The sequence below is a fragment of the Colossoma macropomum genome, unplaced genomic scaffold (assembly GCF_904425465.1).
Source record: "Colossoma macropomum unplaced genomic scaffold, Colossoma_macropomum, whole genome shotgun sequence".
NCBI lineage: Eukaryota > Metazoa > Chordata > Actinopteri > Characiformes > Serrasalmidae > Colossoma > Colossoma macropomum.
In genome coordinates, this window is record NW_023494799.1 from 33,738,704 (window position 1) to 33,757,889 (window position 19,186).

General features: G+C 42.8%; 1 protein-coding gene across 1 annotated transcript in view; it reads left to right on the forward strand.

Annotated features, from left to right (window-relative positions):
* Positions 1 to 19,186, forward strand: part of trip4 (thyroid hormone receptor interactor 4) — a 66,983-nt gene that overhangs the window by 38,224 nt on the left and 9,573 nt on the right. Inside the window, exon 12 of the mRNA XM_036586785.1 lies at positions 1,844 to 1,946. Within this exon, the coding sequence (XP_036442678.1) occupies positions 1,844 to 1,946 (103 nt within the window). The remainder of the gene's footprint in view (positions 1 to 1,843; positions 1,947 to 19,186) is intronic.

Sequence of the window (19,186 nt, forward strand, 5' to 3'; positions counted from 1 at the left end):
TTATTTATGTCTCTTGGGTCTATAATCATGTCAAATCAGACGTTTGCCATTGTGTTTTAATATAGTGCAGGATGTGTTACAGTTGCAGTGTGTAGTGTTACTATCTCAAAATTGTGTTTTACTCACATGCAGCCCTACAGAGTGTCTGTATTGAATTTGAATATTACATGCCTTTTCAATTAACATGACATTGGAACAATCACATGGGGATGGGGATTAGGGCTTAAATCCTAATTATCCAGGGGAGGTTGGAAAGGACAACCTTTAAAGAAGAATTTAGCCTTTAGTCAAGCTTCATCTTTGTGGAGGCCTTTTTCCCTTATTATACTGAGAATCCCAAACCAAATATTTAGTCCTGCAGAGTTAGGTTTCAGACTGGATCCAGACTGGAACATTAATTGCATTTTGATTTGAGATTAATATGAAGCATCAATCAAGTCAATGGTTTATTGCAAATGAGGGGACTAAGGCAGAGCCACCAAATCCAATAAACGGAGGCTATAAAGGTGTAGCCAATCTCTCTGTTGTTAGAGCCTGATGCTCCATTATTCTCAGTGAGCCATCAAGCAGTCTGTCACCCTTTAAATAGGCCTTAGCCTACACACACACACAAACACACACACACACACACTCGCACACTCGCACACAGTACGGACCTTTGTTCTGTCTTTCCTCAAATTTTCTGCTATCTTTGATTAACCTTATCAAACACTGGAGTCTTGCTTGTCTGCAGGCTAAGAAAAAGTGTAGAAATATATGCAGAATGTAGGAAACGTCCCTGATAATAATAATCAGAAGTGTCCGTCCAAGCGGAATAAAATACAGTTTTGTCTCGGTTTTGGAGGCATTCGGCCATAAAAGGCTGCAATAGTCTAACGCAGTTTCCACGTAAACTCTGGCCAATAATTCTGACGTGCTCCAATTTGTTTTTCACTCTCCGTTGTTTGTTTTTTAAGGCTTACTAGCCTAAAAAGTAATCTAATCAGACTGCGGGTGGTGGGATATGAAAATGCACGCTGTACACTGACAGAACAAAAAACAAGCCAAGACATCAAAACATCACTCGCAAGAATTTAAGAGTTGTTATGCTCGAATAATCAGATTGTGTTTGGCCTGATTGCTGTGTCTGGAGTCTGAATTACTCAAAAATGCATTTGCCCCTTGACTTCACCTTAGATGATACTACATCATCAAAGACTTTTTGTTCTGTCAGCTCCTCGCAGAACTCAGCCTGGTTCGGCTCTTTATCACAGTCTCTCTCTCTCCGACTGCCTTTGATAGTGTTTGTATGTCTTTTACTGTGTAAGAGATTGTATACCTGCTTAAGTTTGGTGTCAAATAAGGTAAAAATACATTTCTAATTCTAAGTGAATTAGTATAATTAGAAGATCAAAGCTGGATAAAGTGATGTTGTTAATGATTGAAATGGTAAAACTATGTACGACATGGGTATAAGACGACCCCGATGTCCTCCTGTTCTGATGGAAGTGCCTCCGTCAGATTCGAGGGACTGTTACAGGTATACCTAGCAGTTGCCATGCTTTTAAAACCTTGAAAGTGTCAACCTTTTTCCCCCTTCTTTTAGGGGGACAGGTTAAAAAAAAAAGGTGTTTGTGAAAACCCTGTGCTTCCTGGCTGCTGAGATGCAATCATGGCACTCACTGATGGTGGGGAGGAAATAAGATGACCCATGCCATTCCCCTGACAGATTAGATAGATGTCACCTTTTTCATGAAAGTGTCAGTCAATTTCGAGGCTCTCGTGTCCTTTCTATCAATTACGACGCTGAAAAGGCTTTCTGTGCCGAGGCAGCTCATTGTTTCCTCTCTCCTTGTCTCTGCAGTATCCCCAGATCAGCGAGGAGTCCGCCTCTCCATTTGTCTTCATTTGCACCAACCCCCAGGAGCTGCTGGTGAAATTCCCCGTAAAAGGAAAACACAAGATCTGTAAGTCCTGCCCATGTCTTTTCATTTGATGGTTCTAGTAGTCATTTGGATTTGCTTGCCTGTGTCCTAGAAGCAATTTTTTTTCCCTCTGCTCAGATGCACCTAAATATGTACACATGCACACACACATACACACACACACACACACCCAAGCTCTGAGAGCTTTGTGAGCCCCATCTGTTAATGTAAGATACTGCCGAGGGACTGCCCAGGGGATCAGAGAAGGTTTAGCTGCAGTGTTCTCAGGATGTATTGTAACCACTACAAACACTGAGGAGGAGTGTCTGAGAAATTCACATGCACATACTGACAGCTCATTGCGTGCAAATTGCTGTACTGCAGGGTACACAATGTGGAGCTGTTATTAAAACATCACAGATATTGGATAAGTTAAGCACCCTGCGATGTCGAAAGATATCTTCACTGCTTTACATTGCATGCTTGCAATCTTTCCCAGTAATGTGTAAGCTGTTAGCTGTAAGACACCTCTGTCATCATGTTAATGATAGTTCAATCGAATGCATATTTACATATAGTGGTATATGTCATGTGAATGATAATTAGTGTATATAGTGCAGTACTATGCAAAAGTCAGAAGCCAAACTTTCCAGTCAGAATGCCCAATAAGTACAAGATTAAGTAAATTCTTCGGTGTTTGGAGGGAAAAACATAAATTTAAAGACATAAAAACATAAATGTAAAGGATAATTACACAGAAGCTTCTTCACCTATAATATCAATATATAATATAATATCAAAACTCAGTATTCAGTGTGTCACATTTTGCCTTTACTTTTGCTTTCATTCTTTTCTGGAGACTTGCTTTCAATTTTTCAAAGAAATCTGTAGAGAAATTTTTCCACCCCTTCAAAGTTCAGTCTTAGAAGTTGGTTGCATTTTCTGCTTCTCACGGTCCAAATAATCCCAAACACATTCAGTGATGTTGAGGACTGGACTCTGGGCTGTGAAGTCCACAGCTTCTTTATTTTAATTGCAGATTTTCTTCCTTTTTGTCTATTTCCATTACTCACTAAGAGCTTCTTGACAGCTTCACACCCTTAAGACCTTAGTGCTCGGTTGTCTTCTCACAGTGGAAGGATGGGCAGAAAAACTTGTACATTTTTTCAGATCTGAAGTGGCGCTTGTTTCTGCTCTCTCTCAAAGATGAAAGCTTTTAAGTGCTGTTTATCTGATGCTGACAGTTTTGGTGTCTATCAGATCTTGCACGGTTGTCGGGAGTCCCATTTTCTCTGTATCGGTTGAAAACCACTTTTGGAAACTCCTGTTTTTCCCCTCATTTCGCTTCATTTAAGCAAAAGGATTTTCTTGTCTAATCTCCTCAGGAATATCTTTCAGAAAAATGAATGATGTAATGGCCATTTTGACTATAAATTAATTAAATGAACAGTGGTCTTTTGCGCAGTCATATATATATATATATATATATATATTTACATCTTATACAATACTGTAGTTAGACAAGTGTGTATACGTCTATATGTGTGTGTGTGTGTGTGTGTGTGTGTGTGTGTGCATATATAAAAGGGGGGAATGGGGTATTAGAAGGTTAGCTGTACTTGGAACAGATAGAGTGCTGAAGTCATGGCAGTTAGAGTGGGGAAAGTACTCATTCACACCCTGTTCACACCTGCCAACAGCTCTGGGTTCATACCCTGGAGATTCAGGTGATGAACCTAACATATCCCTTTAGGATCTTCAGGTAAGTCAGAAGCCTGAATCTCAAGATGGCTGTGATGCCAACTAGCTGTCACCTTTTTTTTAAATGCTAAATTTATTTCTCTGTAGGTGTGATTTTGTCTAAACCTTGTACTGTGGTACCCTAAAGCAGTTTTAAGCCAGTGACATAATACTTAATAATTAAGATTTTTGTTTACAAATTCACTTTTCCTAATTCATGTCCTAATTTTGATTTATATGTAGTGTTTTAATAAAAAAGTTATTGATCATTTTATTTTCTTTGATTATACTGACTATCACAAACATTTATTTACTCTTTTCAGTCCCTTGCTCTTGTCATATAAGGCTCGGCTACATTGTAAATAAGTGGTCACCCTCGATCTACTCCAAGTTCAAATAAAGGTTGATTGATTGACTTACAGGGGATGTGTCAAATAGTTCAAATAGTCATGAAAGTTTTAAAATTTGAATATGAAATTAAAATTTTGATAAGCAGTTTAGCCTCTCTCTAACATTACACAACATTACATGTGCTTGTATGAAAGAGCCATGAGATGTTTTGATCAGAGTTTATCTGTTTTGTCCAAAGAAGGAAAACTACTGCAGTTATCGAAAGCTTACTGCACACTGAACGAGAAATGTCACATCACATAATTAATAATACAAAGCACAACTATACCACAGTAGTAGCATTGCAGAAAAGTGAAGCCTAATATCGAGCTCTACTCATAAATTCAATAAAACTTAATTTAACAAATTTATCATGTTTGATATCAGCTTACTAACTGCTCATAAACTTGCTGTTTTCCTGAAGATTCCATATGATTGTCCTCTTGGTGTAAATTTCAAGCCATGTCACCTACTATGCATTTCTGTGGTCTGCTACTGAAATAATCTACTGAAATCATTTCCATATATTATGACTGAAATCATAAAAAGTTTATTATTTTCATTTCTTTAGGTTTTATATATATTCATTCCACCGGTCTGACAGCCTGTCTAAATAATAAAATGGCAAACATATAGTAAACATTGCAGTGCATATATATACTCCTGTATTTGCCAGTCAGATGGAAGTGGTGATAGTCCAGTGTTGAGAGAACTTGGCTATGAACCAAACTATTACAGCCATTGTGCCCTTCAGCAAGGCACTTAATACAAAGCCACTCCTGGGTGACTGTCCCTGCAAGTGACATCTGTAATTCAATTTGGGTAAAGGTGTCAGCTAAATTATGTAATAATACAGAGAGTGGTGTATTATCTGATGAAAAAGTGAATGGGGTGCGTTATACAACGGTTGTTCAAGATCAGATACTCCAAATCCTCAAATGTGTGTGTTAACCTCTTCAACTCCTTGAGACCACCAGTGACTCCAAAACGCACTTCGTCATATTCTTCATAACTTTCATATTTCATAAGCTACATTCAAAAAGTGGGGGTCATATGAGAGCTGTAACTGTCTTCTTTCCAGTCAAATAGATGGGTGATGTAATTTTAAACCCTTATAATAAAAGAAGCTGAACTCACAATTTTTTTTGTCTACTGAAAGTCGACCCATTTTTCCACAAATTACTTTTTGGCTTTCAGCAGTGAAGTGTAAGCATATAGCAATATGTGTGATCATAAAACACATGTTCTGTTAATTTGATAGGAGCTTTTACAAAATAAATAAATACAAATTACCATTTATTTTATGCAGTTACTGAATATTTTGCCTTACGATTTGGTCATGTAAACTCAGATGGAAAAACCAAAATATACCCTGGAGAATAAAACTGAGAGCACTTGCTTACATTTATGTTCTCATTTTTAATTCTTATTATTTTTTATTTTATTTTTTTTTATTTTTATTGAGCTTATGATTCAAATACTTGTGTTTGAAAGGGTACTTTGAGAGATACTTCTGTCTGATTTAATTCTTGATTTAACAGTTTTTCAGACAAGCCATTGAATTTTACCTAGTTTTGTTTCTTTAAACAGAACATTGTCATTTACAGTCAAGCTGTGCGTATTAAAGGGAGGCATCCCTTTAATACACTGGTTCTTGGTGTTTCCAGAGTCCTGGCGGTTTTCATCTCACACGAGTGAAGCACGAAGCAATCATCCCCTCTGACACGGGAAGCGCTCTCCATTTTCCACCAGCTTTTCATATCCTAATGGGGATTTCTATATCCATTTTGACCTTGTGTCTAGCCCGGTTCTCCTCGTTCATTCTCATTCTCTCCTAAGCTCTCTGTGTTCTCCAGAGACGTGACCTCTCTGAACCTCACCCGGGATGTGTGGGGGGAGAAGATGCACAGCGATAACCTGGCAGGTCAGTTCCGAGCAGGCAGGAACCACAGAGGTGTCCTGCCCTTTGTCTGCCTGCTGCCTCCTCGTCCGTTTAACCAACATCAGGGTCACAGTGTTATTCCTGCTGCCAGCCTAACTCAGCCATGCTTCTCCAGCTCATAAAAATGAAAGTCTTCTTGGAGTGTCCTCCCCTCCCCCCGAGAGAGCACAGGGCAGGAAGTATGGATCGGCAATCAAAGCGCACTGCTTATGGTTTTAGAGCAAGGGCAGGAATATTATTGAAAGGGTTCTACATGAAAATCCCTTCGGCAAGTCCACAGCGGAAATCCATTAGGCACCCGCTCTCCACTGGTTGAACCGTTGACATTTAGAAGTGTGAACGACCGGGGCTCTGTCGTCCTACTGTAATGAAATTCCCATTCAGCGGCTAATAAGAGCCTATTAAAGGCAGCGTGGGTGCCGGGGCTTTTGCTTATGAGGCTCTCGTATCTCTTTTATTCTGTCATCTCATCTGCGAGCTGAAGGTCACCCCGGCCGTTCTCCACTATCGCAGACATCCCTGACAAGTGGCTTCAGCCATGTGTGAATATTGCGAGTTCAAGTCAGCGATTCTGTGGCACACTAGCCCTTCGAAGGCTAAAGGTTGTCTTTTCCCCCTTTCCTCCTTCATTCGAATCAATATCGCTCCGATGTCCAAACAAGCGTGGCCTGTGAGCTTACGTATGCATTTACAAGATGCTGCCCGTCCCTTGGCGTCTGGAGCACAGCTGCTTCATTTCCATTACAAGGCTGACTTGCTGCACTGTGTTCTGTTAATTTTTGTCAAATCTGTCTGTGTTGTGAAGCTTTTAATTTTCTTCAAAATAAGCTCCTACCTGAAGCAACTTAGTGCGGTCAGTCATACCATCCTACAGAGTCAATGTGTGTACAGTGTTCTACACCGATCAGGCATAACATTATGACCACCTCCTTGTTTCCCTGCTCATTGTCCATTTTATCAGCTCCACTTACTATATAGGTGCACTTTGTAGTTCTACAATTACAGACTGTAGTCCGTTTGTTTCTCTGCATACTTTGTTAGCCCCCTTTTACCCTGTTCTTCAGTAGTCAGGACCCTGATGAACCCTCACAGAGCAGGTACTATTTGGGTGGTGGATCATTCTCAGCAGTGCAGTAACACTGACATGGTAGTGGTGTGTTAAGTGTGTGTTGTGCTGTTACAAGTGGATCAGACACAGCAGTGCTGCTGGAGTTTTTAAACACTGTGTCCACTCACTGTCCACTCTATTAGACACTCCTACCTTGTCAGTCCACCTTGTAGATGTAAAGTCAGAGACGATAGCTCATCTGCTGCTGCACAGTTTGTATTGGTCATCCTCTAGTCCTTCATCAGTGGTCACAGGACACTGTTGGCTGGATATTTTTGGTTGGTGGACTATTCTCAGTCCAGCAGTGACATTGTGGTGTACACTAGGATGCTACTTAAGATTGAGTAACTTGACAAGATTGAAGCGAGTCCATTCGTCAGTTGTGTGCTCTGTGTCCGCACTTCCTGTTACGACTGGAGTGAAAATCAAAGGGCTATGAAAAATGCATGTGTGTTTGCTGTTAGAGGACACATGGAACTGTTTTAGTGTGCCTGCTGGAGCCATGTACAAATTTGTCTCCACAACCATCTCATACACAATCACCTGGCGGTTACCTCACTGCTGAGAGTTGCCGGGAGCCCGAGGACAGGAGCAAAGTGAAACATGTTGACCACTTCTGCCTTTCCATTTTTCCCCCCATCTGCACTGGCCTTGTTTCTTCCCCCTACCTTTTTTTCAAACTCATCCATTGGGAGAGCAAAAAAAGGAGAGTGCTTTTGATTTATTCATGGATTCCTTTTTTATATTCATGTATTTTCCAGGGCTATCTGGGTGCAGGGGAATTTTTTGCTCCAGCAGCTGCTGGGCTGCTCGACAGAAATCAGGTTTCAGCTCTATTGAGCCTAGTGGCAGAGGAAGGAGGGAAGGGGGAGGTGGGCTTTATATATTACCCAGGAAATGTGCGGCAGGCTTCAGAGGTGACAGGCTGTGTTTATTACAGATGTGTCACACAGCTAATGGGCAGCCAGGAGCAGGCTGGCCCTCTAATGTGGAAGAGAGGCATGCAGGGGAAGGGCTTGCTCCCTGCTTCTTGCTTTACACCAGCACCACTGATTCCTGAATGGGGAGAAATGTTAGCAAACGCTATTGGGGAAAATGGACAACCTTGCAGATCTCAAAGAGATTATGAGCCAGTGAGCAGGTGCAGCCAGTAGAAGGGGATTGTGACTGTGGCTTTGCATGATAGAATGCGGGATTGATTTAGAGCTGCTTTCCAAATTTATTTGCCGAAGTACTCTGTGCATAGCATGTTCATCTTGAGATCGGATTATCATGATTAATCAGGCAACAATTGGCTCGGCTCCACATGCAAAAGGAAATGTCCAACTCTTGTCCAAACCGTCTTGTCCTTGAAAAAGCAGTCCAATAAGACTTTAATTGCTAAGCACATTTCCAGAGCTCTGCCAATGGTTCTATCATATGGAACACCTACAGCGCCTGATAAAGATATCATGCTGGAGCTTCATGAGCTGTGTAGGTCTAGACGATGTAAACCGTACATGCAAAGAGAGCAAGCTTAGTGTAAACAGAAAGAAAGCTTTGCATAGATGCTGGAGATGTCAGGAGTGCAAAAGGCAGAGTTTTATAGTGCAGGGGAACGTGAAGCAAATAAAGCTGTGGAGGTCCTGTGTGGTCGAGCAGTGATCCAAGAATGCGGTTGACATTTTGCTGTGAGTTGAAGCAGACCATGACTTAGCTCCTCATTACAAGCGTGGGTCAGACCACCGGAGTATGTAAATAAATAAAGCAAGGAGACCTTGAGTGGTGACATCTCTCCATTTCAGAGTGTCAGAGCTTTGGCATGACACGAGGTGGGCTTCCGTTCATTATCAGTAATGAGGGATGTGCGGAGAAAACTGTGCTGTAGAGAAAGTGCAAAAGAGGAGCTTCTCTACGAGGCTGTTTGTGAGGTGCCAGCTGCCTCTGTGTTTTCTTTTACTATCTGTGGCTTCATTCTCCTGCTGTGTGACTCATGCGAATAATGATACACAGACAAAAAGCTCCACTTCTTTATGCTAATTTGATCCTAATTTCCATAGATGAGGCGGAATGAAAAGTCTAGATGAAAGTGTTTGAATTCCAATTAAGAGGTAGCAGCAAGATAACACAGATAGAGATGTCTTTAGCTTTCGGAGCCTTTTTTTTTTTTGCCCCTCGGTCTATATTTGTTCTTAGGCTCATTGCTCTTCAAAAATATTTCCTACTTTGTTACTGGAAGCAAGAGCCCTTGACTCGGTGCCCCTCCGACTCTGCCAAGATGGCCACTTAAGCCCTGATTAAAAATTAATGCTTGAGTGAGAGAGAGGCAGATAGAGAAGGAGGGTGGGGGATGGTGATTATGCGGTGGGAAGAGTGGGGAGTACACATGGAGTCTGGCTGTTAGGCTCTGGTTTCAGTTAAAGCCTGTTTACACTGAGCTTTTGAGGGAGTACATTGCACGATCGTGCTAGCACAGATTGACTTAATACACGGTATCACCAGTGGCACAACAAGTCAGTCAACCCCTCTACCTCAAATGTGCTTGTTGTGTTCTGTGCATTTTGTTATTGTAAGTATGTATGTTGAAAGGATATGAAATAATGAAGAATATAACGTCTGCTACATTTTGTACGTACCTTTTCTAAACAGACGTATACAAATCCATGTAGTTTCCTCGACTAAAGCCTTTTGAAGTCACTGCTGTAATTGCACGAGCGCTCGGAAGCATTTTAAGTACTCTTTTTTTTTTATGACAGAGCACCAAGCTCGGCTGACAAACCTTGTTTACTCTGTAATAAAAGCAGACCGAAGCCTTGAGTTAGCCTTCAACCAAGCCTGCGCCTCCTGCACAAAAGCAGCAATGAGAGGACTTGCTAAGATTTTGCGGGGCATTGTCCTCGCCTCCTTAGAAGGAATTCAATAACAAATGATCTCTCATTGATGGACTGAATGTGTGAAGCAGAGGTCACATCTGTAGCAAAGCTGCCTGGTGTGCGTGTGAACTGCGGCATTGTGTGAAATCGGTGGGATGAATCGCCGTCGTGAATGGCGGCGAGCGGAGCCTCGCGCGGACTTTTTTCGCTTCACGCTACTTTTCCTGTTCTGGCGGGTGTGAAAGGGCCTTTAGAGAGTCCTCAAAGCTGTGTTGTGTTGCGCTCCGCTCTCTCCATGCACGCCATGAATATTGCATTAACACATTCCCCACCATATGCAGCCAGAGCAGGCTCGCTCCCGCTGTGAGCGCGCTCTGCATGCAATGAGTCTTTCATGCACTGTCTCTGTGCATCGTTTAGCAGCTGCCAGGCTCGTAACCTGCCAGCAACAACAAGCCTATATAATATACAATAACTGTGGCAGGATGCTGTGACGTTTGCAGGTTGCACAGATTTTTTGCATCACAACACACGTTGCTCCACGCTCTGGGTGACGTTAAAACATTGTGACAGGAAGTTCGTCTTAAAGGGAGAAGACACAGGCTGTTTTACCATTTCAATTTGACATGACCTCGTTTTGAAGGTTGGGTTACAAACCCTGGGAAAGTCTTAGACACCGCACCAGGCAGAGCCCACAGCTGCAGAAAGATTCGCTTCACTGAGGACGTGTTGGAGGCTTCAGTTTCCTTTCCAGGTTTCATTTATGAGATGATAATGATATTCAACCAGCCTGATTAACGAGATGAGTGATGTCAGCACGGGCTGATCGATTTTCATTGCTTCTCACTCATTAGAGTGAATGCAGGGTTGTGGCTGGACCCTTGACTCCGGAGTCCTAGCGCTGCCCGCTCCCTCCCGCCTCTTGACAAGTTGGGCTTTGGCTGCTTAACTTCTCCACAGTCTTTTATTACACGGCAATTTTCTGTCCATTACCAGCGGGTAATGCGCACTCAGTTGCCACGTACTTATCTCTGCGCAGCGGACACTTCTGCTCGCGGTGCACTCCGTAGCCTGGATGGCAGAACGTCTCCTCAGGGAGCACTCTTTCACTCGAGTCAGACGAGTAGACTACAATCTGCTGCCTCTCTGTTTATTATATTGTAATCTCTTCTGACATCATTTGTTAGACACGACTGTCGGCGCTGTTTCTTTGCAGAAAATCCGTGGTCGAGGGAGGCGCTCTGGAAAACCGCAGCACAACAGTTGGGGGACTGGAGAGGCTGTTGATGGGGGGAGGTTAGCTGAGGCCCCGTCCTGATTTCCGTACCATCTCTGTCTGTTTCTCTCTCTCTCCCTCTCTCTCTCTCTCTCTCTCTCTCTCTCTCCCCTTCCTTGTTTGGCTGGCAGCCAAAAGCCTGGGCTGTTAAAGGGATGTGTTGCTTTGTGCAAGGCTTCAGATATGGCAGGAATTTCCCCTGAAGTCTGTGGCAATCAGGCCTGGCGTGGCAGCCGATGCCTTTCTCTAATTATGCTCTCACCATCAAAGAGAAATCCACTTCAGCCTCACAACTCAAACATGGCTGCAGAGGCTGAACTTATGTCCTAGTTAAGCAGTCAAACAGCGTTTTGAACCGAAGATGCAGCCCCAGATCGTGACTGCGGTAATTAGAGAGCCGTTGCGTTTATATTTGGAAATGTGTTCCTGCTTGTTGCTGGAGGGGGAAAGTCATTACTTTCCTCAGCTGTTCACCTGCAAGCTGATTGCCTGATCTGAAAGCATTATGATGTAAACCCAAAGCAGAATTTTGACACAGGCTCATGTAAGACTATAGATAAAAGTGAAACTGGGGTTCATTTGTTTACATGAGGTTTCATGTTCATTGAAAGTGTTTCCACAGTGCAGAAGCAATGCCTACCACTGGGGTCCATGTTTGAGTCCCAGTGGTGCCATAAGCCATCAATGGCCAGGGCCATGCTCTCATTGAGCAAGGGTTCCTCTGTCAATACAAGCAATACATCAGGAAGAGTCGGCATCTTATTTCCTTCATATACAGAAACATGCAGTTCATGTTTTTCTCCTGGTGTGCTGAGCTACTAAATATTGGTGTGTGTGGTCTGCAATTTGAAAACATGTTGAGCTGGGCTTTGTATGCTTTGAGGGAAAGGGATGCTTGAACCTGTGATTTTTACATTGGGGCTGCTGTAGCCTAGTAAAATAGAGGTCTACATTAATTGAATTCTGGGAGTTTACAGTAGTAAAACCAATGAAAAATGGCAGAATTGCTGCTTTTAAACTCACATTTTAATGTATGTTCATGTTTTTAACCATAGAATATGAAAATATATGCTAGATTGTAACAGTACATTTTGTTTTAACTTGTGGGTAAAAGTGACCCAAATCTAATGTTTTTCTAAGTGACAGATTTGTTCTTGCAGTGTGAACAGGAAAATTTGCACAGAATCTAATTTTTTAAATTCTGATTCTGAGCACTTTTAAAAGTGGTACTGAAATCTGATACATATCCAATATGAAGCATCGAGACCTCTGTGTTCATTAAGGCTACATTCACTATACAAGCCCCATTGCTCAAATCCGAACTCTCTGACACGATGGTTCACACTCGTTTAGGTAAGTGATTCAAATCTGTCATTAATATGAACCGGCGTCCTGAAATGACCTGCATGCACACATCCTACTCAGTAACGTCACGTGAATGAATCACATGCATCAGGTGCATCATCAGCAAACAGACTAACGGTCAGAACGAGCCTTTGCTGTGAAGATAACTCACTCTGATCAGCTCTCAGTTTCATTATTAGAGCGAGACGAAGGTGAAAAAGGTGAGGTGTTGCTTTTCCACTGTTTACAGGCTTTAACTTCTGTTTGGCGCTGCTGCCATGGTAACACTGAATGATGGTACACGCGCAGTGGGAAAAAAGCGCACGAATTCCAATCTGAGCGTCACATTAAGGTTGCATGGCCACAAATCCGATCCAGGACCACATATGAAAGTGGCTTAGGTCGGATTTGAAAAGATTAGATTTGCGTGTCCACAACTCCAAAATATCAGATCTGAGTCACATTAGGATCGGATTTGTTGCCAACCTGGTAATGTGAACATAGCCACAATTTTGCATGTGCAAGAATAGAGTCCTTACAACAATGTCGTAAGCGCAGCTGTTGATGTGGTTATGCTCAGCATCCTTCATTCTGGACAATGAGAGTTAGAAGCACTGGTGGTGTGTACAAATAAGCATAGTGCTTTCTAACAATATCAAACTAACAGCTATTCAAAATCACTTTTACTTCAAGGACATTTTTTCAAACCAGTGGAGCCTCACACAGATCAAGTGCCTTTATTGAGTATATCCAGTTTTGGCACTGAATTTGCATCCCTTTGCCAGTGTTTTTTTTCAGGGCAGTAAAACTAAAGACACTGAGCTTCTTTTCTCTGTTTGAACAGTCTCCACGATTAAAGCAAACACAGGCATTCACCATTTTTCATTCTTTGCTGTAAACTTTTGTTCAACATGGTTCAACTTTAGAGTGTAAATACTGATGCAGCTCCTTGGTATGTTTAAACTACCTCATACAGTTTAGTGCAATACCTGCTCTCATGTAAATGCAACAAATCTGTTTTATATGCTTATGTAAGTATGCTCAGTAGATATATTTCTATTCCTATAGTCTCATATTTTACTCTATTTCTGCCTAATGTACGTACAGCCTTAATTCTTAAAAAGTGGGGCGCTGTGTAAAATGTAAGTAAATGTAAATAAAAACAAAATGCAATGATTTGCAAATCCCATATTTTATTCACAGTAGAACATAAAACACATATCAGATGTTAAAAGTGAGACATTTTACCATTTCATGAAAAACATTAACTCATTTAGAACTTAGCAGCAACGCATCTCAAAAAGGTTGGGACAGGGCCGTGTCTGCCATTGTGTAGCATCCCCTCTTCTTTTAACAACAGTCTGTAAACATCTGGGAAGTGAGGAGACCACAAGAGACGTCGTCTGGATGGGACCATATGTTGTTCTAAAACCTTTTTATACTGTTCAGCATTGATACTGCCTTTCCAGATGTGTAAGCTCCCCATGCCATAGGCCCATACTATCAGAGATGTAGTCAACAAGCTGGATGGTCCCTCTCCTCTTGAGTCCGCAGGACACGGTGTCTGTGGTTTCCAAAAAGAATTTCAAATTTTGATTCATTTGATCACAGTTTTTCATTTTCCCTCAGTCCATTTTAAATTAGCTTTGGCCCAGAGAAGACGGCAGCGTTTCTGGATCATGTTGACATATGGCTTCTTCTTTGCATGATACAGCTTTAACTTGCATTTGTGGATTGCACGGCGAACTGTGTTCAGAGACAATGATTTCTGGAAGTGTTCTTGAGCCCATGGCGTGATTTCGAGTAAAGAATTGTGCCTGTTTTCAGTGCAGTGCCGTCTGAGGGCCCAAAGATCACAAGCATCCAATATTGACCGTTGACCTTGTCCCTTGGGTACAGGGATTTCTCCAGATTCCCTGAATCTTTTGATGATATTATGTACTGTAGATGGTGGGATATCCAAAGACTTTGCAGTTTTACTTTGAGGAACATTTTTCTGAAATTGTTCCACAATTTTTAGATGCAGTTTTTTGCAGATTGGAGAACTTCTGCCCATCTATGCTTCTGAGAGACTCTGCCTCTCTAAAATGCTTTTTTTTATACCCAGTCATGTAAGTTAGTTGCAAATTGCTCCTCCAACTGTTTTTTTATTATTACCATTTACTTTTCTAGCCTTTTGTTGCCCCTGTCCCAACTTTTTTGAGATGCATTGCTGCCATCAAGTTCTAAATGAGTTAATGTTTTTCATAAAATGGTAGATTGTCTCACTTTCAACATCTGATGTGTGTTCTATGTTCTATTGTTGTAAGTTTACATTAAATTATGTCTTGCCACTGTAATGCTGCAATTTCCTTCAGGATCAGTAAAGTTCTGTCTAGCTGTCTGTCCATCCATTCATCCATCCATCCATCCATCCATCCATTTCGGTTGAGGACAGTAGTGATTATTCGATGAATATGACAGGTGGATCTGTGTTTTTGCGTCAGGCATAGGTCAAATTAAAAGGATAACGTGAACGACCAAAAAAAATCAGGTCAAATCAGCCAGTAAATCAGATATTGCACACTTTTTCCTGCAGTCTGAATGTGGTCTTAGTTTCCAACATACCCTGCAAAGAAATGACTGGCCCACTTGGGTTATGCATACATATTCCACTTCCATGTGGTAGTCAGATCCTTATCTTTATGTATAATATTTAGCTCAGTATCTCTGCCCTAGAGAATGTCGAGATAAAAACCATGGAAAAGCCATACAAATCTGCTGAATGCCTCATTGTGTGGGGTTGCTCTGTATAAGCCTATGGAATAATTAGCCCTAGCTGTGTGCTTAGCATTTTTTTTTTTTCGTCTTCTTCCTTTTTTCAGGGCTCTTTCTAAGCTGGCTGTTGTATTTTTTCGAAGAGGTGTGTTTACTATTTACACTTGGAGTGCTGTGCGTAGCCACCTCAGCTGAGGGTCAGACCTCTCAGCGGGATAATCTCCAGTCTGATCTGCTCACTCCCTGCAGAGCAGCCGGCTCTGCTGTCTTTGTGCCATGCGGAGAGAGGTGGGGGATGGGCAGAGTGCTCACAAATACCCCACTCAAGCTCCTGTGCTTCTCTTTCCCCATGTATGGACTAGTCTTCTCTACACTGAAGAGGCCCTCTGAGCTTATGTTTATGCCGGATTTGTCTGCGTTGCACTCCAGGATTGCAAATCCGACCGAGAAAAGGCGGCAGATAATGATCATAAGATTGAAAAAATAACAGTTTGGTTTGCTTTTTAATTCTTTTAAAGCACATAATATCACAGAAACTGTTCATTTCCAATAGTGAGACAAAAGCTTTCAATCTGACGGTCAGGTTTCGGGTGCGTAAAACAGATTAATAAGGAGCTAACTCAATCTCCATGGCAACACCCCTTTACGTTTATCCATTTCTGTCTGTTTTCTTCGACTGTACTCTTTCAGCGCGTCCTAAGTGTTTTTGACACGTTTACCCGTAGAAGTGGTGGCCACGTTGAGGTGTGCGGTGCGCTCTGCAGCTCTACAGATGGACTCTGTGAGTGTTAATGCTGTGTGGCGTGAGATTGGCAGGCGTCCAGAGTTGCTCAGCGAGGCAGCGCCTGGTCTGCCCGGCTCTCTCTCTGCCTCGCGTCGCTGTGTTTATTCTTCTCCACACTCCAGCGGAGCACCTGAGCTTCTGGAAAGCGCGCTAGATTCGGCCCCAGCTGAGCCTCTCTCTCTCCACACGCCGCGCCTTCAGTCACTGGCCACTCTTTCTCCCCCCGATCCCCCTCCCAAACCGCTTAGCCTTCCACCCTGGCACCCATTTTGATAATTATCGAGAGCAGCGTTTAATTCCGCTCTCTGTGCTCTGAGCCCTCGAGGAGCCAAGCTGACCTAGTTTCTGTGTGAGCCCACATTCAGAGTGACTCCATAGGCTAAAACCATGTACCCTGGGTCTTTGTTATGCCTTGTTAGCAAACAGCCAACCGCATTCTGTCCTTGGATGTACTGGAAGGGGAGAACATTCACTTTAATTAACAGAGTAGTTGTTGTCTTTATTTCTATGCAGCTCCTCTAATCCTAGCAGCTGGTTAGCCTATACCATAAAATCAGTATGCGTGCAACATGTTAACAAAGCAGTCTTCCCTGCTTATTGCAGTTGTGCCAAGTAGCCTCTCAAATATACTCGTGAAAGGCACCGATCCAGATCGCTAATTTCATCGCATGGAGCGGCTAATGCAGAATCGCTTTTGGAGAAGCTTTTAAAGCCATTACTTGCCTCTACTTTGTAGGGCACATTTTCCTGACGTAACTAATATCTCTGTCCTTCTCACACATATGCCCCGTAATGACACGGACCTCCATAAAAGCCTCTAGCAGCCCTGAACATTTGCAGCATTACGTAAAAAAAAAAAAAGAAGAAGAAAATCAATCCATCCTGATGGCTGATAGGTAGTTCCCATTGTGGCTCTGAGTGGGGAAATTGGAGTTGGGGTGGGATAATTGATTAAGCATCAGGCTGCTTTTACAGATGATGGATTCAGCGAGTCTAACTGCTTACTTGTGCTGTTCTCTTTTTCGAGGTGGCAATCACTCCAGGGCCGGCCCCGACCAGGCAAGCGCGGGTAACGGTAATTTAGAGAGCGAGATGAGTAGCTCGTAGATTTAAAGGCTTTTAATTTTGTGAACGGAGGCATGCGGAGTGGATCTGTTTCCAGACAGCTCCTTGAGCCCTGAGAATCTCGCATTCCAGCCTTTGCTCGGAGCTTTCTCCCTGCTGTGGCTGTGATAAGATGAAAGGTTTGATGACAGTTTTGTGCGTTCGCACTCGTAATCTGAGCTTGGATTGCAGCCACCCGAGTCTTTCCATTAGTGTGGCTTTATGATTGCTCAGGCTGATGTGCTCTGGAGTGCCTTATCCCCCTGTAACCCGGCCACCGTTGGCGGGTGAGGCTGCGTAGTGTGGGCGCGTACTCAGCGATTCCCTGTTGATACTTTGAGCAAAAGACTTTGGATTGAATTGTTAACCTTAATGTTTCCGCGCCTGTCACGACAGCCAGCCATTTGTCATTGGCCCGCCGCCTCCCCCACCTCTCTATCAGGTTATCAGCTCTGTGAGAGTGTGGCTGGCTCAGGAGAATGCTGGATCAGAGGCATGGAGCTATGGCTGCGGTGCAGGCAGAACTGGCCAGCTGCACTTGAGTCCTGCTCATGGTTACAGGCTTTGCGTGCGTTTGGCAGGGGGATTGGTGGGGGGGGCGGAGGGGAGTCACGGCTCAATTTCCATTTTTATTAACAATCCTGTTACCTCTGTCAGGGAGACGGATGGACGGGAGCCGGTGGATCAATGTCACTCTCCCTCCAGCATGCCAAGGAGTGTGCGCGAGCATGCGCTTAACTGCTTCCTGCCCTTCCCTACACTGGCTGTGCCCAGGGGGAGTACTAGACTGAGGGCTCCTTCTTGTTGCTCACTATCCTTCCCTGCCTCTTATCACAGGAAAAGCAGTGTTTGTCAAATACTACACTGTGGAGGGTTTTTTTTTCCTGGAGCTCTAGCTCCCGGTGGTAAGCTTGTTCGTAGAATTCTTGCATTAATGCTCAGCTTATTCTGCTGTACGTTATAATTCTTCTCAGAAAGCTCTGCGCTGAAACAGAACCAGACAGAACAGCAGCAAGAGGAAAAGTGTGCGAGCATTTCTCCCCAGCTGCTTTTGATGTTTATGCCAGTAAGAGGCCCAGATAGCTGGAAGGGCCCGTGTATGCTGTATACCCACTAGGAAACCACTAGGATTTGCATATACTCACGTACAATGCACAATGAGATGTAAGAGATTTACATATTTGGTCATTACTGCCATGGTGTGTAAAATTTTTCAACAAAACGGCCTTAAAAATTAACACTGAAAGCCATCCATGATGATAAAACTCCCTCATTCTTTGTCGGGCTGGATTAGAAAAGGAAAGCAAGACGAAATTAGAAATGCAGTCACACTGGCATTACCATGAATTGGGACTGATAGAAACTCTACTAGCTTGCCTAAGCAGTCGAAGTCTGCTAGAAGCTTGATTCTCCTATAGTATCACAGTTCTGCCAACACGCTCTTTCCCTCTCCTCCACGGCAGTGAAAAATCTGAGGGAGGCACTTTTTCATAGTCTTTTATGGTTCATGTTAACATTAATGTTAGCAGCTCATAACTATTTTGCCTACGCTCTTAAAAAAAGCTGTTTTTCGTGTTCCTTCGTAGAGAAAGTGGTTCTTTATAGAACCATAAACACTTACAGAACCCTTTGCATGATTAAAGGGTTCTTTGTATCGTGAGTGATCTTCAGATTGATGGAGAATGTGCTTTAGATGGTTCTATATAGAACCTTCTTGAAAGGAGTTCCATGTAGCGCCAAAAAAGGTTCTGCTCTTGTTACAATGTCAAGCTTATTACAATAGAAGAACCTTCTATATGGAACCCTTTTCAAAAATTTTCTATATAGAACTGTATATAACACATTCTCCATCCGTCTGAAGAACTCTCTTGCAATGCAAATGATGCAAAAGGTTCTTTGAGTGTTCATGGTTCTAAATAGAACCATTTTCTCTGCTAAGAGAGTGTAGCCTTAAAGGCTGTAACTAAATTTGCCCCTTAATCAAT